At 64.2% G+C, this 26,388-nt stretch overlaps 1 protein-coding gene across 15 annotated transcripts in view; it reads right to left on the minus strand.

Moving 5' to 3' along the window:
* The window catches only part of MEGF6 (multiple EGF like domains 6), an 88,736-nt gene that overhangs the window by 34,647 nt on the left and 27,701 nt on the right, over positions 1-26,388 (minus strand). For 12 of the 15 annotated variants that reach the window (XM_034671097.1, XM_034671096.1, XM_034671089.1 and 9 more), the window contains one exon: positions 10,281-10,403. The exons of 1 other annotated variant lie outside the window; for it this stretch is intronic. In XM_034671097.1, coding sequence (XP_034526988.1) covers positions 10,281-10,403 — 123 coding nt within the window. Of the gene's footprint in view, positions 1-10,280; positions 10,404-10,502; positions 10,579-21,040; positions 21,150-26,388 lie in introns of those variants that run through there. 2 more of the 15 variants (XM_034671099.1, XM_034671101.1) reach the window with 2 other exon arrangements.

Here is a 26,388-nt window from a genome sequence, read left to right on the forward strand (position 1 = left end):
GTCCTCCCTCTGAACGGCATAGCAGCCCTTGAACTCCAGCCTCTCACCCTGGGAGCCTCCCTAAGTCTCCCTGATGGGCACGCTGTCAGATCGCTGTTGGCACGGTGCCTCCCACGTCGGCTAGCAGTTCATTCCTGCGATGTAAATCTCACTTTCCAACAGCTCACACACCAGTGCTAAGAGAAACCCGAGGGTCCCCCTGTCTGCGGCCACCACCAGGAGACGGGGGGGACAGGAGGCTGTGGAGACAAGCTGTGTCTCCCAGGGAGGGGCAGAGGGACACCATCAGAAGCTCTGACTCAGAGATCACCCTCACCGCTGGGCCACGGGGCCTGGGGTTCCTCCGTCGGCCCCCCTCTGGGGTGAAGTCCCTGCAGAGACCCCGCAAAGCATCACTAAGTCCCATGCAAACTCCACTCTGACCTCTTTTCAGGACCAAGGCCATGGGAGGAGGAAGAACCAAAGACAGGAAGCAGGGGACACCAGCCTCAGTCTCCGTGCAGCCTCCCATGTCCTGCCCGCCCTGGGAAAGGGCTCTGCCTTGTCCTGTGTCACGGGGGTGGGGGGCGCAAGCCCCCATGGCCACTGAGCACATGAGCTGTCGTCCGTCCTCGTAAAACACACCACTTTCTCAGTATGAAACAGAAGTGAGATATCACCTTAATCCTTTTTATATTAACTACACATTTAAATGGCTTTATTTGGATATGTGGCATTAAATAAAATACGTTATTAATATCAATTTCACCAATATCTTAATTTTTTTAGCGTTGCTTTGGGAGAACTTAAGACTACACACGTGGCTGTTGGCTTGACTCACAGTCTACTTCCATGGGGCAGTGCTGGTCTCCCCGTGCCCAGCCCCCAGCTTTGCTACCAAGGGGCATGGACCTCTCTGTGCCCGTTTCCCCGTCTGTAATGAGGCAAGGCAATCACAGACCTACCGTGTATGAGGACGGGGTAAGCTGATGGGAACATTGCCTCACTGAGTCTGTAAGAGTCAATGCAAGCTGTTGGCCAGGTCTGCACACCTGATCCCCTGCCCTCAGGCCGAGCAGCGAGACCCATGGCAGTGCCCAGAGCTGAGTCTCAGAGGGGTGGCATCCTGGGACCCAGCCTCCCTGCTCCATGGTGGATGAAGTCATGCTCCAGAAGGCATCCTGGAGCCCAGCCATGCCAACCTGAGAAGAGCCAAGGGACCTAAGGACTGTCCCTATCCCACACAAGCATCTCCCCGGTACTCCCACGGCCCCCTCCCCAACCCCAGGACCTCCTCTGATAAGCTGACTAGGGAGCACGGCTCAGGCCCTCTTGTCCCACCTAAGGGCAGCCCCTACCCTGGGATGTGGACTCCAGTTCACATCCCAGCCTGAGTGAGGGTCATTTACTCCCACAGCTCTCCGGGGCAGGGGCTGACAAGGGCAGAGCACAGGCGTGGGGTCCAGGCCCCCTGAAGAGCCCAGGCTGAGTCCCAGGACCCCTTGTCTGTACAGTGGGCAGGACACAGTTCTGGGGACCAGCAACATCTCCCCACCCAACTGAGGGCTACGGTGAGGTCCTCAGGGCCCGGGACAATGTGAGGTATGGGATGAGCTCCAGCAGCATGACCCTGAAGGACCAGGGGGCTGCGGCAGGCTCTGGGCCTCCATCCTGGGGGCCAGGCAGGAGGACTCGGGCATGGTGGTGTGGGGAGCGGCCCACCGAGGGCAGAACGCCACCAGCCGTGAAGACAGTGCCCACAGCCGCCCCACTGCCCCCACCCCCGCCCCGGTGCCTTCAAGCGCATCCAGGCCCGCGGCTGTGGGGTCTGGAAGCTGTTTGGGAAATGCTTTCTCGATGCGGAAATGCGGGCTGGGCGTCCCTGCCCGGCGGAATGTCTGTGTGTCAGCAGAAGGAGCCGCTCCCCCACCCGCTGGGCCGGCTCCAGCTTTCCTCTCCAAGCTGGGCGGCCACTGGGCTCCTTCGCCAGGACCCAGGCTGGGGTGAGGGCCCCGTGCCGCCCCACAAAGGCCACACTTCCCCAAGTGCTGGGCCTGAGCACCCTGTCTGGCCCCTGAGGGGGAACCCACAGGTCTGGACCCTCCCCATCGGGCTGGGCACTCCCGGGTCCCCATGCCTCCGGAGGAGCTAACCCATCTGCAGGCAGAGGGGTGCAAGAGACAGGGGTGGCACCTGGAGAAGCCCCCCGAAGGCGCTGCCCAGGACCGAGGTGCCAAGACTTGGAGAATGCAGGTCCACGGGCAGAGCAGGCTCCGGTGGGGCAGCAAGCGCTGAGCACCCATAGGGAGCCGTGGCGCCGGGCGCTGGGCAAGGGCTGAGGCCAGGCCATGCCCGCTCACAGGAGGACAGGCCACCCCAGGGGCTCCGGGCCCAGGCTCGGCTCGGCCAGCACCTCTGGTCGGTCCCCTCCCCTGCTGCTGAAGTCGGGCACGTCCCCTGTCCCTCCTGGGGGGGTGGGCAACAAAGAGCAGGTGGCAGAGCAGGCACCGGGACCGTAACAGGACAGGCCAGGGACCAGACAGCCCCTGACAGCACCCCAGCGGCAGGAAAGAAGAGCCAGAAGGGGCTAGAGGGAGGCTTCTCTCAGGCTCCTCTTCCTCAAAAGTCCTCCTGGCCACCTCCGGTCCCTCAGATGACCAGCGCCTGCCTGGCTGTTTCCACCCTGACAGCAGGAGCCCAGCCCCGAGCAGGAGGNAACCCCCGCCCCAGGCTGCTGCCTGAGTTTATTGCAGGAGCAGGGAGCCAGCTGGTCCCAGCGCCAGCCTCATGGTAAACCCATCACCCGGCTGGACTCCTCACCCAAGCAGAGGCAAGGAAAATTAAAACCACGGTTGTTTCCGAGAGAGCAGCTGCCATTCCTGAGCGCAGCTGCTCCTGGCTGGGGCCGGGCGGAAATGAGGGCGCCCCCCCTTCACACATGGGACCCCCTGGAGAACCCAAGGTGGAGCAGCCTCTGTCACACACGCTCCTCCTCGGGGGACCAGCCAGCTTGGGGGGTGTTAGGTGCCGGCACCACGCCAGAGAGCCCGGGGCCCGGTGTGGCCCGGGAGGCACGTGCGGAGGCCTCCCACGCACAAGTGCACATGCATGCGTGCGCATGACGAGGCCCTCTCCGGGGCTGCCGGCTGCCAGGCCTCACTCCCCGGCTGGGGGGAGGCCAGGTCTAGTCCTGGGGGCGCCTGAGTGAATGCAGACAGCCCCCACCTCAGGCTCGGCCCCCGAGGCCTGGCTGTCGCTGAGGACACTGAGCTGCCACAGACACACGGATGGCCCCGGAGCCCACGATGCACTCAGAGGAGAGGAGATGGTGATGACTGATCGACAGGGAGGTTTCCTGGAAAAGGTGGTGAGCTAGTCTGGCGTCAGGTAGCGGGGAAGGGAACGGGGTGCCTACCGGCTCGCCGGAGGACATCGGGGCAGGGGCAGGGCTGCTGGTGCAGAGGCAAGAAAGGCTGTGGAGGGGAGCATGCCCAGCAGGGAGTCTGGCCGAAGCCGTGTGCCGGGCCCTGGTCCACAGCAAGCACCCAGAGAGATGGCCAGAACCAACCAGCACATCGACGGCCAAACGCATCACCAGGCCCACATGCAACAACCCTGGCAGCCTGCTGGGCCCCAGAGGTCACTCCTGCTGCGCTTTCCCCACCCGAAGGCCAAACCCGACTACAGGACGCTGTGGTCACAGTGGTGGCAGTCAGCTCAGCCAGTCAGTGTCCAGGGCCAGCCGGCATGTGTGCTCCCCTGCCCGAGCCCAGAGCTGGCAGGGCTGGCCACCGCCCCTCCCGCCTCTGAGGCCCCAGAGGCACACCGCAAGTACTTGAGGGTGCAAGTACTCAGTGCACAGGCTGAGCTCAGGGCCAGACACCATCCACGTGAAATGCAGAGGGACAAGTGAGCCCAGAGGACTCCCCAGCTCTGACCCAGACAGCCATGAGCCCCGACTCCAAACGTCCACACCCTCTCCCTGAGGTCTGTTCACGGAAGATGCACTAGTCCTGGGGTCTTGCCCTCAGTTCTGGTACAGCTGCCCATCCTCAGAGCTGCTCTAGGGAGCAGGGAGCAAGGAGGGTTTGTCAATGGGATTCTGGGTCTGGCTGAGGCCAGGGTGGGGTCAGAATCCCAGCTGCCCAGCGGGGTCCAGAACAGTGGGACGCGACGGGAGAGGAGGCTCAGCCCAGACCTGCCTCCCACAGATGCCTGGAGAAGAGGCAGGGAGTGGGGGGAAGGTGCGGCCAGCATTGCCCAGGCAGGGACAGAGCCGCGGGCTGGAGAATCCAATCAGGGGGCTGGACACTGGGGGAAAGGGGCCTTCAGGACGAGCAGAAACTCACAGGAAAGGGGCCCAATCAGCCGGGGTGAAAGATGGGAGAAGCAGAGGGGAAGACCTCTCCCACCTGCCAGGCAGAGACAGGCCAGGTGTGGGAGGCCCACCCCCCCCAGGAGCGAGGCTGGGAGGGGCTGCTGTCCCCACTCTCCCAGACTGGCTTGACACGGCCCCTGCGAGCTTCACGTCGCTGCCACCCTCAACAGCCCAGCCTTCCAGCCAAGGACCTGGACCACCATGACTGCAGGTGGAAGTGGCCGCCCCACACAGCAGGCCCCCATCTCTGTGGTGGAAGCCTCCAGGGCTGGGGGCAAGATCCAGCCTGACTCCTGTGCTGTGCCCTCCCCACAGCAGGGTGGGGTTCCCTGGTAGCACATGACCACCTCCTCTCGCCAAGCCCTGAGTGTGAGGACCATGGCCTGTGGTACGGCAGGGCTCAGGGTCGGACCCTGGCCTTCCCAGCTCCCACATCTAGCTCTTGCCCTGCAGCTCGGCCTGCACCCACAGGCCCTACCGCTGGCCTTGGGCACCTGGGGCTCAGCGGTGTTGGCACCCGCAGGCCGCCCATCTGAGGTCTCTGCCTGGAAAACTGCACTGTGCCGCGGGCTCAGGGGGTTGGGCAGGCCCACGGGGCAGGCTGTCACCAGTGGGCTCTGACCGCTGATGGTGACAACGATCATTTCTCCTGCTTTGTCCTTGACCATGGGCGTACCCGTCAGCATCTGCTCATAGAGGGACAAATGTAGCCATCCTGCCTGGAAGGATCGCGGTTCTCGGCTGGGCTTGCTTGCCTGTGTCCAGAGGGCAGGCGGCCAGGGGACCAGGCCCTTGCAGGAACGACGCAGGGGCTTTCTGACCAGAAGGCCCGAGCGCACGCTGGGCTCCGAGGCCCACGGGCGCACGACGAGCCTGCCAGGCGGCCTCTCCCATCCCGGTGTCCACATCCGTATGTGCAGGTCACTCCACGGATATTTGCCGGCGCCCAACACGTGCCAGGCACTGCCAGCTTGGACAGAAGCCCCACCAGCTCGAGAAGCCGGCAAGCCAGAGCAGACAGCATGGGGACCCCCAGACGGAGCTGAGTGCCCAGGATGTCACTCTGGGCTTTACTCCCCACCTCCCGACTGTGTGAGCCCAGGGCGGCCTGAGCCCCGACAGCAGAGCCAGCCCGGCGTGCGGTATGGGCTGGACAAGGCATCCTTCTTGCCGTTACCATGACAGTTCCCGCCACCCTTCCCGTTCTGATCCAGCGAGAGCAGGGTTGTCCTGGGAAATGAAGAAGTCCTTCCAGGGATTAAGGCTCCCTCAAGACTTTCCTGGGTGGGTGGGAGGCGATGGTCCTGCCATTGGAGGGACCAAGGATTACCCCAGGAGGGGGTCAGAGAAAGCCCCTCACCCCCATGAAGGGCCTATGTATGGAAGGGCAGTCAGGCTCCCCGGGTGCCACAATGAGGGTCCCCAGCAGCTCCCACGGCCACACACCCCCAGGGCACCGCCACAGGCCAGCACAGCTGGCTCTGGTCAGCCCGCGGCCCTCCCGGCCCAGAGCCCGAGCCCTGGAGGTCCCTAATCTAGGCCTGTCACTCCCCACATTCTTGCCTCTCCCTTGGGACGGCGAGAGCCTGCAGCCATCTCCTGGAGGCCAGGGGAGGCCAGGCCAGGAGTCCCGCCAGGCAGAGTGGGAGTGAGAGACAAGCCCTTGTCCAGCTGCTGCCCAGGATGGAGACGGGCCTGGAGCCCATGGCCACGGCCGAGGTGGGCGGGGGTGGGCAGGGAAGGCCTACAGAGGCCGCTTCGTGCCCATACCACCCCGAGCACACGTGCCTCACAGCAGGTCCCCTTTGTGTCGCCCGCAGCCCAGGGGTGCACAGAACCACCTGCTCAGAGCAGATGCCCAAGCCGGCCATGGGAGCTGGGCACAGGGACACCGTGACTGTCTCAAGGCCTCAAGCCCCCCACAGGTTTCTCACAGACACCCCGATGCAGACCCCAGCTTTGCCCGGCCATCCCACAGCCAACGAGGAACCAAGAAGCCGGGGTGGGCGTACCCAGCACCCCCAGGAAACAGCCAGCTGTTCTTGAGAAGGACTTCCACCGGAGAAAGCCCGCTCCCTGCACAGCCCCCGCCTGGCAGCCCCCGCTGCCCCTTCCCCAGAGCCTCCCTTATCTCCTGGAAGCAGGGGGGTCAGAGCGGTGGGAACCGTGGGTCACCCGCCGTGGGAAAGCCGCCCTGTAGGCCTCACGTTCCCCCCGGGAGACAGCCTGACTCTCTCCAAGGAGCAGCCTCATCTCCCCTGGGAGTGGGACCGAGACCTCCCCCCGCGGTTACAATGTCACTGTGGTCTTCAGGCCACACCATCTGGCCTAGCGTGAAGCTGGATCTTCCGGATGGGGCGCTCGGGACCGCGTACCCAACAGCCAGCAGTGGGGTGGGGCGGAGACCAGCCAGGGGGTCTTGGGACCTCCCCGCCCCGGGCCTCGGTGTAGTCTCGCCAACCCCAGGGCCTGCTCCCTGAAGACCCTAGTCAAGAAGCAAGTGCCCCGAGGCCAGGCGGAGGACAGTCCAGCTCGGGCTGGGACAGCCCTTCTCTCCACATCGGCCCTCCCGCTGAAGCCGGCCTGGGGCTGGGAGCCTGCACAGACGCTGGGCCAGGGGCCTCGAGACACTTCCCCGGGGCCACTGCAGTTCCCGGAGAGGAAGATTTAGCCCCACTTCCTGGAAAAAGAGACTGAGGTTCAGAGTCACCCAAGGTGCTAAGCTGAGGCTCACCGTGGGCCTGGTAGACACCAAAGCCTGGTGCCGGGATGGCCTTTCCAAAGGCTCTGGCATGGACAGTGGGGCAGTCCTGGACAGGAGCTCAGGGCCCCTGCGCTGCCAGGGCGTGAGCTTTATGGGGGAGCCCGCGTTTCTCCCCAGGGCCTGCTGCCTCCCTAAACCCACCGCCCACAGGTTGGGAGTGGGGCTGACACATGCCAGAGACGGCGCCTGGGAAGCGAGAGACGCAGCAGCAGGCGTGCAGCCTCATGCATCTCCTGGCCTCCCCGAGCTCACGGCTCCTGCTCCAGGACGGTGTCCCAGAACATGACAAGCACACGGGCCTGGCCGCGCTCCCAGAGCGAGGGCCAAGGAGCCCTCCAGCCAGGCTCCCGTGCCAGTGCTCAGGGGCTTATAGTGTCCATTCATCACTCTGAGCGGTTTCTGGGCTCACCCCACCGTCAACTCGGGGCGCGCCACCCTACATGTGAGCGAGCAGAGCCGTCCTTCCCTCGGAGGTAACATCTTGATGTCCTGCCGGCTCTGCTCGCTCACGGCCGCTGGCCGCCCCAGCAGTCCTGTTTGCTGGCCGGAGCTGCAGTTTCAGGGGGGCTGGGCTGGGCTGGCAGGGGGACAGAGAAAACACAGCAGGCGTTTGGCTCTCGGCTGCCGGCCGCGCGGTGACTCGGGCCCCAGCCATCCCAAACACGCAGGGCTAGGGGTCTGCAAACTCCCAGGGGCCGAGGCCAGGGAGGGGCCCGGGTGGGGAAGAAAGGGCCAGCACTGTGGGACGCAGGGTCTGAGGCCAATCCCCCCAGCCTGTCCTCCCTCCCGGTCATTTTGTCCATGGTGCTGCCCTTGGACAGCTCTGCCAGATGGCGGCAGCCTGGCCCGCCCTTCGGGACCTGGTGGATTAAGGGATTCCAGACCTTCCCAAAGGAACTTGGGGAGGTTGCATTTGCAGGCCCTGTGCTATGCTGGCTCTGTGCAGGGCTCTGGCCAGTGGCTGGAATGCAGACTTATCTCCAAGGACCCACAGATGTGTCCCTGGGCCCCAGGTCAGCACCGGGAGCCCAGAGCACAGGTCAGAAGACCCCCCAAGTCTGGAGCAGCCTCAGCATCTGCCCCAGGGCCTCCTGGACACAGACAAGGGGTTAGGGCTGCTTGCCCAGCTCTAGGGGCCGATGACCAGAAGGGTCAGGATGGGAAAACCAAGGTCCAGTCCCCATCTGGGAGGCCCCTGGACTAAAAAGCCCCTCGGGGTGAGGACCCTGATTCCATCAAACTGTGCACTAGCCAGCGTCCCGAGGCTGGAGACCCCGCTGCAGGGCTTAGGCCCAGACAGGCCAGGCCCGCCGAGGTTGGGCAGTGTGCCAGCAGCAGATGGGGGATTGGACCAGGGTCCTCCGTGGGCACCTGGGGTGAAGTGGGGAGAACCGCAGTGGAAGCAGCATGTATCTTGCACGGGGGCTCCCTGGGGGCTCACGGCGGCCGGGAGGCCAGCAGGGGAGCTGACGCGTTCAGGGCACGCCGCCCTGGGCCTGGCACGCTGTGGGCCCCTAGGGTCGTTCACTACAGCAGCACCTGCTCCCCGTTTGGAGGGTACACAAGGCTCTGAGAGGAGGAGGCACCTGTTCGGCCGCTTAGTTCCAAAGGCACTGCATGATGCTGCCGGGGGGAAATCGCAAACACGGTCCCCCAACCCCCTGGGACTCTCCCGTGGCTGCCAAAGCTCCCCTCGCTGGCACCAAACCCCCAGCCCTGTATTCCCCCAGCCCTGTATTCCTCCAGCCCTGTATTCCTCCAGCCCTGTATTCCTCCAGCCCTGTATTCCCCCAGCCCTGTATTCCCCCAGCCCTGTATTCCCCCAGCCCTGTATTCCTCCAGCCCTGTATTCCCCCAGCCCTGTATTCCCCCAGCCCTGTATTCCTCCAGCCCTGTATTCCTCCAGCCCTGTATTCCTTCAGCCCTGTATTCCTCCAGCCCTGTATTTCTCCAGTGTCGATGGGCTTTGGCATGAGCGGGGTGGGGGCTCGGGAGGGAGGGAGGCTGTCAGCAGCAGGGCCACCCTCCTCACCCCTGTCTGGGGAGGCGCTCCTCTCTGCCCCAACTCCCCCAGCACTTCGTGCGTCCTGGGGTGGGGGTACAGACCCCGTGGGTTCTGTCATCCCAAGGGGGCCCATTTCACAAAAGGGGAAACAAGGCCAAAGCCAGGACTTGGGTGGGTGACGTGGAGATGCTGGGCTCCCCTCTCACCGGCCCTCCCTGTCAGGCACAGGACCCCTGTCCCTGCTGCCCTCACTCCCCTCCCTCCAGCCTCCTTCTGGCCATGAAAATGCTGGAAAGGAGACTCAGCACAGAGACCCCCCATATTGCAGAGCACCTCCACCAGGACAGATCCCCGCACCCCCAGACCCCAGCCTGGCAGGCTGTTCCCCGCCTGGCCCTCTGACACAGCCAGAGACAGTGCTCTTCTCTGGAAAGGAATTCTGGGACACGGAGAGGGGACGACAGTCCAGTGTGAAGCAAGGGGACAGATGCCGCTGACCAGACGGGCCTGTGTTCAGAGGGGCCTACGCTGCCAGAGCCGGCCCTGGGGTCAGGGGTCAGGTGGGGGCTGCAGCAGACAAAGGAGTATGACGGGGCTCTGGGGAGTAGCACCGGCCTCCATCCCCTGCCTTCTCCCTGCCTCCATCCGTCCTGCTCCCTCCCCACCCCCAGGGAATCTTCTGCCTGTTCTTGATTTTGCTGACAGCTTGCCAGCAATCTCAGGGCTGAGGGAGAGAGTCTGCCCAGGGCTGGCCAACACCTCCGGCCCAGGCCTCAGCAAGTCCTAGTCGGGGCGCGGTGCCCACCGGTGCCACACGCTGCCCAGGTACATGCCCCCACCCCAACGGCCTGTGCTTGGGCCAGCCGGCCGGCCACCACCTCCCTCTCCAGCTGCATCTCCCCCAGCACAGCCCCGGGGCCCCCCAACCACATCAGGTTCTCTGAGTCCCCCGGGGCTCATTTTCGGAGACACGTGGATGCCCTGAAGGGCAGAGAGGACCCCAACACTGGGGCACCACCCAGGGCAGCCCGGGGGACCGAGGAGGCGGCGCCCCAGGGACAAGGGCAGGAGTGTGAGGCTGAGGCTGGGCCATGGCGGTAGGAGGCGGCGGTGGGTGACGGGGGGGGGGGGGGGGNGCTGGGCCCGGGGCCTACCTTGGCAGGTCCTGCCGTCTCCCTGCAGCTGGCGGCCAGGGGGGCAGCGGCAGTAGAAGCCCCCCACAGTGTTGTAGCACTGGTCCTCACAGCCCCCGTTCCCGCTGGCACACTCATCCACGTCTGTGGGGGAGGGGGGACACTGGTGAGCGGCGGGGAACTCCCTCCCAGCCATGGCCCACCCCAAGGCCCGGACCCGAGAGGCCACAAGAGGGCACAGACCAGCAGAGAAGGGCAAAGCTCCTCCTGCAGACAGGCCCCACGAGAGGGGGACACACGACATGTCCGTCCAGCAGCAAGGGAGGCCTGTGTACCTGGGTCTCTCCTCCAGGACAAGCAGTCTGTCCCGCGGCACTGGAGAGACTTTCCGGGAAGGCCATGCAGGCACAGCTCAGTGTAGGAGTGGCCCTGCTCCCCCATAAAGGAGCCACACCTGCATTTCTGGGTCCTCACGAGAATGGCCCATGCACGTGGTTTCTGGTCCCATGGTCAGTGCTCCAGGGAAACCAGGTTTCCCCCCACCGCCGCTCTGAGGCCAGGAGGAGCCCCTCACAGCAGCCCCCAGACCCACATCCCTACCCCACACACTCCTAGTCCCGGCCTGCCGGGGACCTTACGGAGCCACAGCTGCTAACAGGGAGGGACATGTATGAGGTACCGGGCAGGGGGGGAGTGGGCTCCTCTGCCCCCCAGCACCCCCACCCCCGTGCTGCCCATCTGAGGTCTGAGAGGGGTTCTGCTTTCCTCCTGGCCTGTCAAGGCCAAAGGCCGAGCTTCCCTGGTGTCTGGGGAATGTGACCCAGAGGCAGGCACAGACTACACAGAGACCCCAATGTGCCACAGGCCACGGATGGCCAGGTGCTGGCATGGCCCACAGGGAGCCGGTTCTAGAAAGCACCAGGCCCTTCCTGGCACACAGGGAGCAGCCCCTCTCCCAGACACTCGGTGCTCAGACAGCCCCCGCGCTAGCATTCCCAGCAAGGCTGAGCCTCCCCGAATGGCTTCATCATCTCTGCACCTTCTTGGAAGGGTCCCTGCAAGAGCCCGAGTCGGGCTGAGGCTACAGCCGGCCACAGTCCCACAGCATAGGCCGTGGCCAGAACTCTCCTCACCACTGCCCGGAGGCAAGCATCAGCCCAGGCCTGCAGAGGTTAATGCGGGAACTTTCCGGGAATTCCTAGAGCATGATGCAAGACGAGACACAGGTCAGCCCAGCCCAGGGGTCAGAGCCGGGGTGCCCAGGGCAGGAGTCAGCGTGGGCCGGGGGAGGCAGCACAGCGGTCAGGCCCTGCAGACAAGGAGTGGGCCAGGTGGGAGGTGTGCAGAGAAGCTCCGGGGCCTGTCCTGACCGTGGGGCTGCTCGGTGGGGGGTAGGGAGGCGAGCTGCCAGGCAGGCAGGCTGTGGACCGCAGGAGCTCCCTCACAGCTGCTGGCACGCTGGGTCCACGGGGGCCAGGCACACGTGGCCACACGAGCACCAGGCACCACCGCTAGCACCCCACCCTGACCCCACTGGCTGCCCCACACCCACAGAAAAAGGTCTGGGTGCTGGCCTGGCACTCATGACGGGCACCTGCTGTCTGTCTCCACCTGCCAGTCTGGACGGCGTCCCGGAGGCACCTGGCTGCATCCACGCCCCCGGCAGCACATCTCAGCTCCAGAACCCCCAGAAAGCTCCCCACTCCCTGACCGGGCTGAGCCCCGTGTGGCTCGGTGTCAGGCGGGCTGCTCAGCACCTGTGTCCGCCCATAGCTGGACCATGCCATCCTCAGCACGGGGACAGGACCCCACTGGTCTTGCGGTCCCTGTGCCCGGCCCAGGCCAGCACACAGGGGGCCACGGGACACACTCAACAAACACCAGACAAACATCACAGTCCGCGAGAGAACAGAAGGAGCAGGTGGCTGGCCCTCCCCAAGGCCCCTCCTCAGGCAAGACTGAGCGGGAGGTGATCCTGACCAGAGCCAGAGAGGGGCAGAGTCAGTGGGCTCCCCCTGCTGAGCCCCTGCTGTGCACGTGTCTGGAAGTCAAGGATACAGACAAGGGACCTCAGCATCCTGGGCAGGGGGAGAGCACGGGAGAGGGAGGGGACGATGCAGGGGGAAGGGCCCAGGGAGAGGTCATTGCCCCTCTTGAGGCCATCTTTTTAAAATTCCACTGCACCCATGGAGAGGGGCCGGGAGCAGCTGTGGGTTCTGTGGGGACCCCAGGGTGGTCAGCAGCCCTGCTGGGGGAAGGATGAGGCCAGCAGTGGCCCCTCCCTGGTGCAGCGGCCAGGCCTGGGCCGGCTCACCGGGCAGGCATGGGCTGGGCCCGTGGGGCCACAGGGAGGCAGGCAGCAAAGGGCCCAGAGCCCCTGAGCAGCCTGGGAAGGAAAGATGGCTTCAGGAGCTAGAAGGGCTTTCCCCAACACTGGGGAGCCTGTCCTCTGTCAGGGCTCCGGGTCTGCGCAGGGAGACTGGAGCTGCCTGGGGGGTTCTAGAAGTGGATCCCGGGAAGTGGGGGCCCAGGCCAACGGGCTTCCCAGACCTCATTGGTTGGCTGCTTGCAGAGTGACCCCTCAATCCACCAGTGACCCCAGTGGGGGGTGCCCTGGAGCCGAATTCCAGCAGATGACACAATGCAGCCCAGGCCCCGCTCCGCTCTGGCCTGTCATGCGTGGACCAGGGCTTTACTTGGGCAGGTCTTCCTGCCCTTCCCGCTCGTGAACCAGTCTGGGGGTGCATCTCGCAACCCAGTAGGTGGGGCACCACATGGGCCCCTCCATCCGGCGTGTCTCAGGGGCGGGGCAGGAGGTCCTAGGCCAGGTCCCGGCCCCGCTTGGAGCCTGCTCGGAGACAAGCCCTCGCCCGAAGCTGGGGCCTGTCCGGACGCCGGCAGAGCGCATCGCAAGCGCTTGTGAAGCACTCGTCCCCAGACCCTGGCCTCTTACTCGAGCAGCACAGCAGTGCCCCCAAACCACGGCAGGCGTGGCAGCGCTTCCACAGGCTCCGCCGTCCGTTCAGGGACACTGGGCTTCCTCCTGGTGTGGGAGTCACTATCCCCATCTTCTGGAGGGAGGCTGCCTCTGGCCCTCAAGCCAGGCCCCAGTGAGTGTGCAATATAGACGCCGATTCAGAAACGCTGGCCGTCCCTCGCTCCTTCCTTCTCACCAAGTCCCTCCCAGGGCACCCCACCCTCCCCAAAGCTGCCAGTGGCTGGTAGTGGCAGAAGAGACAGGAAGCAGGAGGCCAGGCTGCAGGACAGGGAGGGTGCCCTGCCCCCGGCCCTCTCCACCCCTGGAAGACCCTTCCACCAGCAGAAAACACTGCCTCCCACTACAAGTGAGACACAGATTTGGCAAAGGACCCAGCAATTCTGCTTGGGCGCACGTGCCCGGAAGACTCGAAAGCAGGACTCCTATGGACACTCATGCATGCATGTCCGTCACAGCACAAGTCCCAACAGCCAGAGCTGGAAATGACTCGGATGTCCAGCACTGGGCAAACAGACAAACACACCGGCTGCATCCACCGTGGAAGATCAGCCACGGAAAGGAGCGCCACACAGGCAGCTCCATGTGGGTGAACCACGGAAACGTTCCCCGTGGGGAAGGAAGCCAGATGGTGAAGGCCGCGTGCTGGGCGTCCCTCTGCAGGGACCGTGCAGGCCAGGCCACTGCAGACACAGAAAGCAGGTGGGTGGTCCCCGGGGGCGAGCAGACCAACGGGCACGGGGTCTCCTCGGGGGCGACGAGCACATTCTGGAGCTAGGTAGGGGTGGCGGGTGCGTGAGAGTGTGAATGACCTAAATGCCACCACGTCATTCACTTTTAAAAGGGTCAGTTTTACATGACATGGGTTCCACCTCAATTAAAAAAAAAAAAGGAAAGCAGCTAAAAGCCCTCCTCCAGCCAGATCCCACACCACACTTCTCCAGGGGTTGGTGCAGAAGGAAGGGGAGTCCGGGGGGGCCACCCCGCCTGGCAAGGGCTCCGAAGGCCCTGCCCTTTCAGCTGACGGGCAACCAGGTGCTGCACTGCGAGGAGCCCTCAGCACGCTGCCCCTTTGTCAACCTCCCGGGGAACGAGGGGGGCCCATGCCCCATGGCCAGCGTGCCCCCCCCCCCAACAACCAGCAATCCGGGTACAGCGATGGGTTCTGCGGTCAACCGTGAGGTCCAGCCCAGCCTGGTCTGGGCAGTCGTTTGTGGACCACAGAGCCCCAGGCAGGAAGCAGGTGGCAGAAGGCACGTGGCTCCAGGCTCCCAGAGCCAGGCCTGCCTGGTTCCACAGTAGGGCAACCCCACCGCACAGTGCCAACCACCCGGCCCACACAGAGCAGGGGCCCCATGAACACGAGCCTCCCAGACCCGGCTGGGACCTGGGCTGTCACCAGCTGGCTGTGAGCTGGAGGAGACCCCCCAGGACAGGAGACACTGCCCCCAGGTCTCCCCTCGCAGGGCAGGACCCGGTCCTCGGAGCCACGCCTTCTTGCCAGACTGGCCTTGAGTCGCTCTAGGCGAGCAGGGCAGGGTAGCGGCCACAGCAAGCCGGCCACACACCAGCTGGGCTGCAGGTTTCCCACCAGGAAACCACCACGTGGGGCACCCGCTGGGGCCCCCGGCCTTTACATTCTTCACTGCCTTCCAATCCGGGAAGGAGGCAGGACCCTGAGAGGCAGCCGCCCAATGCGGGAGGGCAGCACATGCGTTCTGTCCAGCGGGCCAGGCTCCCAGCTGGGCCTTTCCGTAGTCCGTCCAGCCAAGCCCCGATTGCCCCTTGCCCCTCACCGCCCTCCAGACAGACCCAGCTGCCCCCGCAGCCCTGGTCTAGGGCGGCAGGAACAGTGAGAAGGCGTGGACACTCCGAGGGTAAGGGGCAGCACTCCAGGCCCCCAGCCTGACCATCAGGGCCCCGGAGCCAGGCTGCCCTCCCCTGCCCAAGCAGCCCTGCACCACCCCGACCCTACTCAACCTCTCCCTTCTCAGCCCCACCCCCAGCCTGAGACCCACGTGAGGCCAGCAGACTTTCCTGCCTGGGGCCCAAGCCTCTCCCGCTGCCCCCGCCCTGCCAGGCTGCTCTGGGTGACCTGGTTTCCCCCAAACCCACTCTGGGGCCCCCACAGTTTCTCTGGCTGGTGGAGGGGGCGCAGTTCATCTGCCCTGTGTCCCCCAAGCACCCAGTCCCTTGCTGGGAGTCTGTTGGAAGGACCAGAGTGGGAGGCCATAGGGGACCGCCACCCTGTCTGTGAGGAAGAGGAGCCCATGAGGATGGGGGGATCACTGTGAAGGCCGAGACCCCCTAGAGGAAGACCACTGAAACCCAGTGTGGGGGGGGTGCCTGGGCCTCGAGTCTGCAGGACAGTTAGCCCTCATCTTGCCGGCCCAGCCAGGCCTCGGGCTACCTGTGAGCAGCCAGGATTTATGAGGCCCTGCCTGCCAAGGAGCCCAAGAACCCTCCCTTCCCGCAGCCAGGTGTCACCCAGACAGGCCAGGGCTGCTCCCCTCTCAGCCGGGAGGGCCGACGAAAGCCAGCGGGACCAGAGTCAGCCGCACAGGGCTCAGGAGCAGCGGGTGTGGGGGGCTGGTCACGTGGGTACACTTCACGGAGGGCCCTGGGGGCGAGGGGCCCGGAAAAGGGCCTCCCTGGGTTGGGACGGGCAGCCTCTCATCCCCTGGGCCCCACTGAAGGACAGAGGTTCCAGGTCTGGGAAGGGGGTGCCTGAGAGCATCCCACAGCCCGCATGCCAGACGGCACCAACAGGGGGACCCCCCTGTCTGGGCAGGACGTACGGCTGGGGCCTGCCTTGCCTGCCTCCCCAGGAATGTTCCGCCCCCAGAGCCCAGCTGCCCCCTTCCCTCGGGGGAAATGGGACAACTGGGGCTCCCTGTGTGAGCTTGCTCTGCGGGCCCCCGTGCCTGCTCCCAGCCAGAACGGGTTTGGGCCTGCCGCGGGTGGCGCTCAGGGTGGGGCTGAAGAGAGGCACCCCGTCCCACCCCGAGGAATCCCCCCTTCCCGTGCATCCTACTGCATGTCTTGGGCAGGGGGTTCCAGCCTCCAAGACAGGTTAGACAAGGCCCCAGTGGGGGCTCCAAACCAGCCTTGGGGGCATCAGGGTCCAGTGCAGCCCAGGTCACCAGGCCCCTGGCTCGGTCAGAGCAAAGCTGCAGAAGGGACTTGGCTTTGACCCAGGAGAGTGGGAAATCCACCTAGAGTCAAACAAGGGAGCCTAGGGTGGGGAGGTCCTAGCTGCAGCGAAAGGCGGTGTTCTGAGACTGCTGGGACAAAGGACCACAGCTGGGGAGATTGCCCAACAGAAATGCACTGTCTCTCACAGTCCTAGAGGCAGGAGGTCCAGTATCAATGTCACTGGGCTGAAACCAAGCTGTGGGCAGGGCCACACTCCCCCCCCCCCGCCCCTGGGGCTCCAGAGGCCAGGCGTCCAGTGCCTTTCCCGGGAGCCGGTGTTCCTTATGGGGACGGCCACAGCCACCTCTGCACCCAGGCCTCCTCAGGAATTCTGGAGGGAGCTCCTCCTACCTCCGGGGCCTTGCCCACCAGAGCCCCAAGCTCAGAGGCCTGAGGCTACAAGTGGGCCCTCTGCAAGTCTGCTGGGCTCCAGCCGGAAGCTGGGTAAGGCCGTGTCTGAGAGTAGGGCTGAGGTCCCACAGGCACAGGGCCCGGCTGGCTGGGCTCCCAGGCCCTGGGTGAACAAGACCTATCGTAAAAACCCTCTGGGCCTGTTTCCTCATCTCTGAAACAGGGAGAGCCATGCACACGGTGGAGGGCAGCCAGGGGGACCCGGGGGGCCCCTTGGAGAGCACTGAGGCCCAGCCACTATTCAATTCCATTCGGGTCAAAAACGAGAGCCCTAAGTAGCAGGGCCCTGGGGCCCAGCTTGGGACCCAGGCTCACAACAGCCAGACCCTAGACCCCGACCCTCCACCATGGCTGCGCTGGCCTATTACGGACACGCAGAGACCCCCCTGGGCCACACAGAACCTTTCCGAATTCACCCACATTCTCCCAGCATGGTGCTGCCCTACCAGGCACCTGCCTCGGCTTGTCCCTGCCGCTCCCGGGCCACATTCCCTCCCGGGCCAGGGCCAAGGAGGAGCTTCCTGGCTCCAGGGAGGCGTGCACCAGGTGGGGCAGGGGCCAGGGCCGGCAGCCAAAGGTAGACCCACCCCGGCCCCTGGCTGAGGATCTCAAAACCTGTCCCATCGCTGCCCAGGGCAGGGGTCTCCGCTGTGGGCCCCCTTTCAAGGTGAGCTCAGCCTGTCAGACGGAGCAGCCCTCCCTGACCTGGGCACTGCACGATTTTGGCTGTGCTGAGGAGCCATCCATGGCTCCACCTTGGGCCCCCTCCCCACTCCCACCCCAGCCAGGAGCTCCCAGGGTCGGAGTGGCTCAAGGGCCCACGGTTCACCTGGGCCTTTCTGTGTGTGACCAGCTTGCCAGTTTCCAGATTGAACTCCAGGCCCTGGGTCCAAAGAGACCCCCGTGAGCTCCCAGGGGCAGAAAACACCACACACATTTTATGGGGTTGCCATGGTAACCGGCAGGTCCAAAACCATGTGCTAGATGGAATTATGTTCACACGAGGAACCTCAACACCTGACCGTTCCAATATCAAGTTACAATCATTTGTAACAATAACAATTAGAAACCAATGGCTCTGAGCAAGGGGACGGCAGGAGGGCTGGGCAGAGGGACAGAACCATCAAGCCATCCCTGTCCATCGGGAGACCAAGGAAATGAGGCGTCCACCGGCACACTGAGCAGTAGTCCAAGAAAGCAGAGACAGCACAGAAGGCAAGCCCGGAGGCCGACCCCGATCCCAGGAGCAGGGGGACACTCTACGGACAGAGTCGGGCAAGGCTGGGCCTGAGGCTGAGAAGGCCAGGCTCTTGTTTCATTTTGTTCTGAATTAGCAGAGTCTGTGTTTTAGAGAAGTTCGAGGTTTAAGGGAGGGTTGAGCAGAAGCACAGAGAGTTCCATGGGCAGCCTTCTCCCCAAACACAGCCGCCCGCCCCCCGCACTCACACCCCACCTGTGCGTGCTGCACCCGTCCCCACCGTGGGCAGGACGGACACAGCACCAGGAACGCGTGCACACAGTTCACGTGAGCCTCACACGTGGTTCTGGGCATTCTGGGGGTCTGACAAACATGTCCCGACGTGTGCATGCCACGACAGTGCCACACAAAGTGTCTTCACTGCCCTAAACGTCCCCTGGGCTCCACCTGTCCATCTGTCCTCCCCCAGCCCTGGCAACCACGGTCTTCGCACTGCCTCTGTGGCTTTGCCTTTTCCAGAATGCCCTGTAGCCGGAACCACACAGTATGGCCTCTTCACACACACTTCCCTCAGTGATAGGCGCCTACGAACACGCAGCTGTCCACGTAGTTTTCCAGAAGGACGGCCTGGGAGGCAGGGAAAGCCCCGCAGGTTCAAGGGAGTCCTTCCCATCAACCCCCTCCCTGTCTGTGGTTTCCAGGGCAACCATGGAAACCAAGAGTGGGTCGCCTAGAAACGGTCAGACAGGCCTCACCCACTCTGGATTTCCGGGGTCACCCGGCAGTCCCCTCTGGGAGAAGGTCACAGGGACAGGTCAAGAGTGGGGTGCTGGGTTCTCCCTCTTCCAAGCCTCTCCCAGAAGATTCCAGGGCTCAGCTCTTGGCCCCTCTGTGTCCCCAAGGCCAGGCGCGGAGGTGGCTGGGGTGGAGTGAGGCTGCAAGTTGTCACCTAGCGCCTGACGCACACCCTTGTCTCTGGCAAGCAGGGCTGCCATGGAGGAGGAGGGTCTGCCCAGCAGGAGGCCGCCTTCTGAAGGGGAGGTGGGCGCCATCCCGCCAGGCAGACCTGTCACTGGCTCTGGCCCGGAGGTGGTGGAAAAAGGAAATTGGGGCTTCCGTTGGAGCTCTGGGGGATCCCGTCGAGGCACAAGGGCTGGGGGGGGGCCTCTCAGCTGCCAGCCCAGGCAGGGCCCCTGAGGTGCGAGACAGGGTAGGGCTTTCAGCGAAACTGGAGCCAAGGGGCCCTGGAGGCTCCCAAGCAGGTCCCCAGCGGGCAACTGGCATGGAGGTGTCACTAGTGACACTGAAGGACGAGGCCCACCCCGGGGCAGGACCGGAATGGCTGCACCACCTCCTGCCGCCAGCCCAGGACCAGGACTGCCTTCCCCGACATCACACAGAGTTTCTCTGTTTACGCTGAAAGTTATCGGGTTTGCTCTGTTTATACAAATCAGCTTTCAAATATGTGGGAATGGGGCTTTTTTTCCATTTGTTTCCCAGAAAACAAGACCAAATGTAAAAGGCCCAGAAGGAAGCCAAGAACATTCCTTGGTTCCCCAAATGTCCAGGTCTCCACTACCCCCGTCAGCGAGTTCCCGGGATGGCTCATTGCTTCAGCGGCTGCGGCTGCACCCGTGACAAGAGTGAGGCTTAGGAAGGGCTGGTGTGGGCTGAGCCATGCACACTCTGAGCCAGCTCTTCCGTCTGTGTGCATGTGTGCACTGTGTGTGCATGTGTGTGTGAGTTGTACATGCGTGCACTGTGCATGTGTGCCTGCACTGTGTGTGCATGTGTGTGTGAGTTGTACATGTGTGCACTGTGCATGTGTGCCTGCACTGTGTGTGCATGTGTGTGAGTTGTACATGTGTGCACTGTGCATGCGTGCCTGCATTGCGTGTGCATGTGTGCGTGCGTTGTACATGTGTGCACTGTGCATGTGCATGCATTGTACATGTGTGTGCTTGTGTGTTGTACACGTGTGTCTGCATTGTGCACGTGTGCATTATACCTGTGTGCATTGTGCATGTGTGTGCGTGGCTGCCTGTGCATGCGTGTGCATGTATGCACATGTGTGCATTGGACGCATGTGCATTTTGCATGTGTGTGCATGTTTTCGTGTGCACACATGTGCAGTGTGCACACGTGCATGTGTGTGTATTGTGCACGTGTGTGTGTTAGGTCTCTCTCTGTCCAAGAACCCTGATTTTCACTCGCAACCAGTCCATCCATAGCCAATCTAATCCCCGGCATAGTTGAGACCTGAGAACCGTGCAATCCAGAGGCCTCGGAGGCCCTGTCCCCAGGCATCCTCCCTCTGGTCTGGACAACAGGATGTGACATCCTCTCTGCATCTTGCTCAGTTTCTAGGCCAAGGTCAGGAAGGGCTGGGGGGCTCGGCCCTTCTTTCCTGAAACGCAGCCCAGAACTCTACCCAGACGGGGCTGGGCCTCACTGGGAACCCAGCCACCCCAGAGGGAGAGCCCCGAACGGGGCTCTGACACCGTGCTCGATGCCTGGTTGGCCCCTCACACCTCCCTGGTGTGAAACCCCGGGGCTGGACACTCTGGATTCTCTGGTCAGCTGTGCAGCTCGCCCACCAGTAGCCCCTCAGCCAGGCCCACCCCGTCCCGGACTCCAGGGGGGCCGGCAGCCCCTGCCCCGGCCAGCTCCTGAGCGGCTGCAGTGGAGGGGAGGAGCCGGCCCCCCTCAGGACTTAGCCTCCAGTGGGCCAGTTGTTCTCCCCAAGCTCTCCAGAGAAGCATTCAACTGCCCACACGGGGACCTCGGCACCACCCGCCTCTCACTACACTCCTCAGCCCACGCAAGGGTCACCTCCCCAGGGGCCTCCCGCTCTGCCGGCCAGCTCAGCCCCCTGCCCAGCCCGGGCCCTGCACGTGAGCAGCACCCCAGCTATGCGCACACATCGTGTGGACCTCTGCAGGTGGCTTGTCCCATCTGCCCAAACCCTCGGCAGATACTCACCGCCCCCCGGCTCCACGGTCCCTCTGTAGATCACTGGAGACCTCCCTCGAGGGCACTCCCTACAGGCCCCGGCGTGGAGCCCCATGCTTGGTGACAGGCCAGGCCCAGGTTACATGTTCCCTCCAGCTCCCGCATCACTCCTCTGGTGATGGGATGGCTGCCCGCCGGCCCGGGTCAGGTCCGCCCCCAGCAGCCCCTGGCACACAGTGAAAGCCAACAACTATTCGCTGGGAAAATGTTTGCTGAAAGAGGGGAGATTAGAGATGATGATTATTTCATCCGGGATTTGGGTACAAGTTCTCTGTTTTCTGCAAAGAGCCCTCCTCTGGCTCCCCGGATGTCTCCAGGAGGAGGGATAAGACTGGTGTTTGGGGCTTAGAAACCAAGACCCAACCTACAGACAGGAACACAGACTGGAGAGGTTGTGTGCCCACCTCAGAGTCTGGAGCCTCCGGCCCTGTACTGTCCACACCCTGCCCAGGCACATGTCCACCCCCCAGCGTCCCGGGCAAAACCCCCAGGCCAGAGGGCACCTCCCTGCCATTCCTGCCCCTCCTGGCCCAGGGGCCCACACAGAGGCTCCAAGTGCCCATTGGCCTGCGCTGACCCTGGTCTTCTCAACTTCAGGAAAGGGGCCACTATGCTCCCCACCCCTCAGACCAGACCGAGAGCCCCCGCTTTCCCTTACACCCCACACGGAGCTGGGCTCGCGGCACCCCTCCCCTCGCCTGTACCCACAGTCGGCCTCTCTCTGCGCCCTGCCAGCTCCATCTCTGTCCTGGCCGCCGGCCATCCCCAGCACGAGCCACCACAGACTGCTCCCTGAACATCCAGGCTTGGAGCCTCGGGCGGGCCCCCTCACCATCCTGACCTCGAGCTCTCAGCAGTCCTGGGGGACGGTGACAAGTGGCCCCCTGGCTGGGCCCTAGCAGACCCACCGGGACCCGGCCCCTGCCTGGCGGCCCAACCCCACCCCCCGTGCCGGCCCTGTCCCCACCGGGACTCGCCAGGTCTCCACACTCACATCGTGCTGTGTACTTAAGCCCTCAGAGCCCCCGCCATCCCCGCCGATGAGGCCCTGGTCACTTCCACCCCTCCCCCTGCCTCATGCCTCACACCTGTGCTCCGGGATCACTATCTCACCACCGGCTGTCTGCCCCCCAGACCTCCCAGGCCACCCCTCCCTTCTCACCCAGGGACCCATTTGGGTCTCATCCTCCCTTTCCCACGGTGTCCCTCAGGCCTCAGCAGCTGTCAGAAGCGACACCAGGTGACACCAGGCTGGGCCGGCTCAGGAGCCGCTGAGGAAATGAACAGCCCGTTGTTCAGTGACCTGAAATCCCGGGCTGCCTCGGCGCCTGCTCTGGCCTCTTGCCGCCACCAGGGGGCGCCAGTGCCCCACCCCCCCCCACCGTAGGCTCAGGGCAGGCACCTAGCTTGGCGTGCTGGGGCAGGAGCCCCTTCCACGAGGGGGTCTGTGAGGCCTCGCCCTCCCCATGGCTGCTCTCTCCTGCCTTCCTGCTGCCTGGAGAAAACTCTGGAAAGGCTGGGGGACGCTGGGGGACGCTGGCGGCACCTCTGGCTGGTCCGGACCTGGGGGCCCCATTTGCGAGGGGCTCCCCTGCCCCCCAACCTCTGGGCCTTCCTCACCCCTCCTGCAGAGCCCAGTGCCGGCTGAGGGCAAAGGTGAGCATGGAGAAGGGCAGGGAACACAAAGCCTGGCCTTGTGTGGACGTCTGCCCTGCATGGGGTAAAGCCCCGGGGGACACCACTCAGAGCACAGGACCAGCTGCCTGCCCTTCCATCCCACCAAGCCTGTGCCTCGGGGACCCCCAGGGCAACCTCTTCCTGCCAGGAACCCTAGCCCACCCACCACCCTCAGGGCCTCCTCTGCCTTCCAGGCTTCCGGGGGAGCTGGCCGCCCCAGTGAGCCCCAAGGAAGAGAACAGGGTGTGAGCAGGTGCACAAGCGAGCCTGCTACAGACCACCCGCCTCCTTCATTCATTCAGACAGCACACAGACAGCCCCACAGGGACCCGGCTTGAGGCTTGCCACGTGGTAGCACACGGGGAGGGGCCGCAGCAGACCTGCCCCCTCTTCAGAACACAGTTCAGTCTGGAAAAAGAAGAGGCTGGGGCCAGTGTCCATAAGCCACCTCTGACCCCTGGGTTCTCAGGTCAAGGCAGGCTCCCCAGCAGAAGCACCATCCCACAGCATCGGGGGAAACCAAGTCCCCACCCACCTGGGGAGACAGCCCAGCGGTGCCAGGCAGCTGTCCCAGGCTCGGGGCCCAGCTGCCCCCTTCCTGCAGCCCAGCCTCGGAGATGGGCAGGTTCAGCTTCTCTGCGCTCGCTGTGGGAGCAGGGTGGGGGACGCTGTCCGCACTCCGCAGCCCCATCCGGGCCGGCCCCACTGCCCCAGCCTGGCTGTGGCTTAGAAACGGGAGACAAAACCATGTTCACTCGAGGATGAGCAGGGGCTCAGGCCGTTCCCAGAGACAGCCCTCCAGGCCGGGCCTGACACCCCGATGCCCACCTGTCATCTTCCCACCCCCATGGGGAGCAGGGGTGTCTGTGGCCTCAAAGGGCTAGGGGAGGTACCAGGCTCCAGCATTCCAAGCCAGAGGGGCCACTGCCCGAGACCCTCCTTGCATGATCTCCTGACGCCCCCAGGTGGACACGTGAGGCTCTTCCCAGTAGCTCTGGGTCCGGTGGGTACATCCCTGGGCTGGCTGGGCCAAGGCAGCGCACCCTCTCGCCACACACCGCAGAAGGGCCAGAGACCTTGGCACCTTCCCCCGCACGCTGGAATCCAGATGGCTCCAGCTCGGTGTGTTCCCAGGACACAGAAGACGGGACGGCCCAGAGGCTGTGAGCAAAGTGGCCAGCGTGGCCCGCACCCACCCTTTGTCCACACCTGCCAAGTGACAGACAGGCTGCCCTGCTCAGCCCTGCACCAAGTCACCCCAAGACAGGGTAGGCGGGAGGACAGCCACCTGGCTCAGAACATGGCCCCTCAGGGACCCCGCCTACAAAGCGGGGCCTCACCGAAGTCAGAGGACGCCACACGATAGGGCAAGCACCCAGCGGCACATCCCGTCCCCCTGGTTCCCTCGTCCCATAGCCTTCACAGGGCCGTCCCAACAGCAGTTACCCCCACGCGGCTCAAAACAGGGACATGCCTTGTGAACTCCAGATGCGCCCCCCAGCGGACATGCTCTCCCCACAAGGGCTGGAGAGAAAGGTCCTCGCCCAGCGCTGAGTACGGGGCCAGCACCAGTGGTCTCCTCCCCAGGACACGGTCCCACCCCTCCTGTGGGCCCTTGTCAACCTGGCAGTGCCTAGAGACGCCTGCCCCAGAGGAAAGCCGTTCCTGGGAGGTGGTGACTGTCCTGGCCCCAGCCCAGAGCCAGCCTGAGTCCACTCATCCCAGCCTGCCCTCAGTCAGGAGGATGGCCCTGGACAGGGGCAAATGCAGCCAGAAAGGACTGGCGGTGAACGGGCCGGCGCAGGGCACACACACCAGGACCCTAAAGTGATTATGGTCCTGCCGGTGGGGGAAATGGGGACAAGGAGCCAGAATTCTGCGGCTGAGTCCAGCCCGCCTACCCCCGTAGTGCACGGACACCTGAGAGAGGTCCTCAGGGGACCTCGGCTCCCAGCCCTGCAATCCCGACTTCCGGGAGGACAAATCCGGGATCCCAGGTGCTGGATCCAGGGTCCCCAGGGAGAGCAGAAAGGCCCAGAGGCTTCCAGGGTCACACAGACAGCTGGCCCTTCGCCAGGCCACAAAGCCCAGCCAGCACCAGGCGGACCCGTCTGCCCCGCTCCTCTGCTGGGGCCAGAGCACACACGGGGATGTCGGGTGGCGATGTTCAGTGGACGAGATGTGGAGTGTGCCTTTCCTGGTGGACAAGTCACATCATGGCTTTGCTGCCAAAACTCGCCCTTCCTTGTCCCTGAGCAGAAAAGGCGATGCCCGTCCTTTGGAAAGGAGTCCGCAGATAATGAGTGCAAAGCCAGCCCGTCGGAAAGCCAGGGCCATGCAGGGGGCGTCGGGCTGCCCCAGGGAGCTGGGAGAGTAGAGGGCAGACACTCAGGGCCGGGTGCGAGGGGCAGGACCAGGAGCCCACGTCCCTTCTGTCTGTGCATGCACCATGAGGCTGGGCTAGGTGAGGGACAGTCTCCCTGCTAGGAACTGGGGCTAAGCACCCAGGTGTCCAGTGTCCAAGAATCTTCCAAATTGCCCAGTTAAACGGAATGGCCACAGGACTATCCAAGTTTCTCTGCCCCCAGGGGTTCACAGGTCCACGCATGCCAACACTCACTGTGGTCTGCTTAGAGTCGAGGGTCCCCAAGTCAGGGTGGCCATATCCACTGGGGAGGGCACGGGTATGCGGGATGCCTGCACCCCGTCCTGCTCCAGACTGGCCTGTGCTCTGTTCTGGCCTCGAGACTGGCTCTGCAGAAACCCGACGTGAAGCAGGATGGCCGGCAGCGTGGGGCTTGGTGGGGATGTGGCCTCCTCCCTCCTGAGACCTCTGACCACAGGGCCAGCTCTGAACGAGCCCACGGTGGAAGGCTAATCCACAGCTTTGCCTTGCCCTGACCCCAAGAGGTGGGGTGACTCCCTGGTACCCCCGGCTCCCAGCAGAGACTGACCTGGGCAGCAGCTCCCTGGCAGCCAGGGCTGGCTGGAGGCCGGCTGAGCAGGCTGCCAGCACCCTGGCCACTGCTGTCTCCTCCTGAAGTAACTGCCCCGTTATCAGCTGGACTGACTCCGTGTGATGCTGCCCAGGCCCCACTTCGACCCGGGCACAGGGGGCCAGGCCCTGCTCTGGAATGCCTGGAGCCGCCAAGACCCGAGAGCAGACTCAGGATGCCGATGCCAGCTCCCTGCTTGCAGAACCCTCGTTAATTATCCTCCCTGGATGGAGAGCCAGGCACGAGCCCCAGGAGTCCTGAAAACAGGCTGTCGGCACATTTCCTAGAATTGCCTCCGGAACAGCCAGGGCTCTGGGCGGCCCATGCCTGGTTGGGTGGAGAGGACACAAGGCCATCGCACCCTCCAAGAGCCCAGAAAGCAGCCAGGGGTCGGGGGCTGGCCCGGAGGCGCACTGCTGGCTGCCTCAGGCCCTCCCTCCACAAGGTCTCGGGGCACTGCCAGGCCGGGAGCCAGGGAGGTGGCCCGCCGAAGGGGCCCAACCACTAAGGAGGCAGAGCCAGGCCCAGAATGGGCTCCTGAGCGCAGGACCACCCCAGGCAGGAATTCTTAGGAATTTAGACCCTGAAGTCTCCACCAATGGCTCAGTAGCTGGCTTCGTTTTATTGACTCATGATGTGCTCCAG

Source organism: Ailuropoda melanoleuca, chromosome 11, assembly GCF_002007445.2.
Source record: "Ailuropoda melanoleuca isolate Jingjing chromosome 11, ASM200744v2, whole genome shotgun sequence".
Classification (NCBI taxonomy): domain Eukaryota; kingdom Metazoa; phylum Chordata; class Mammalia; order Carnivora; family Ursidae; genus Ailuropoda; species Ailuropoda melanoleuca.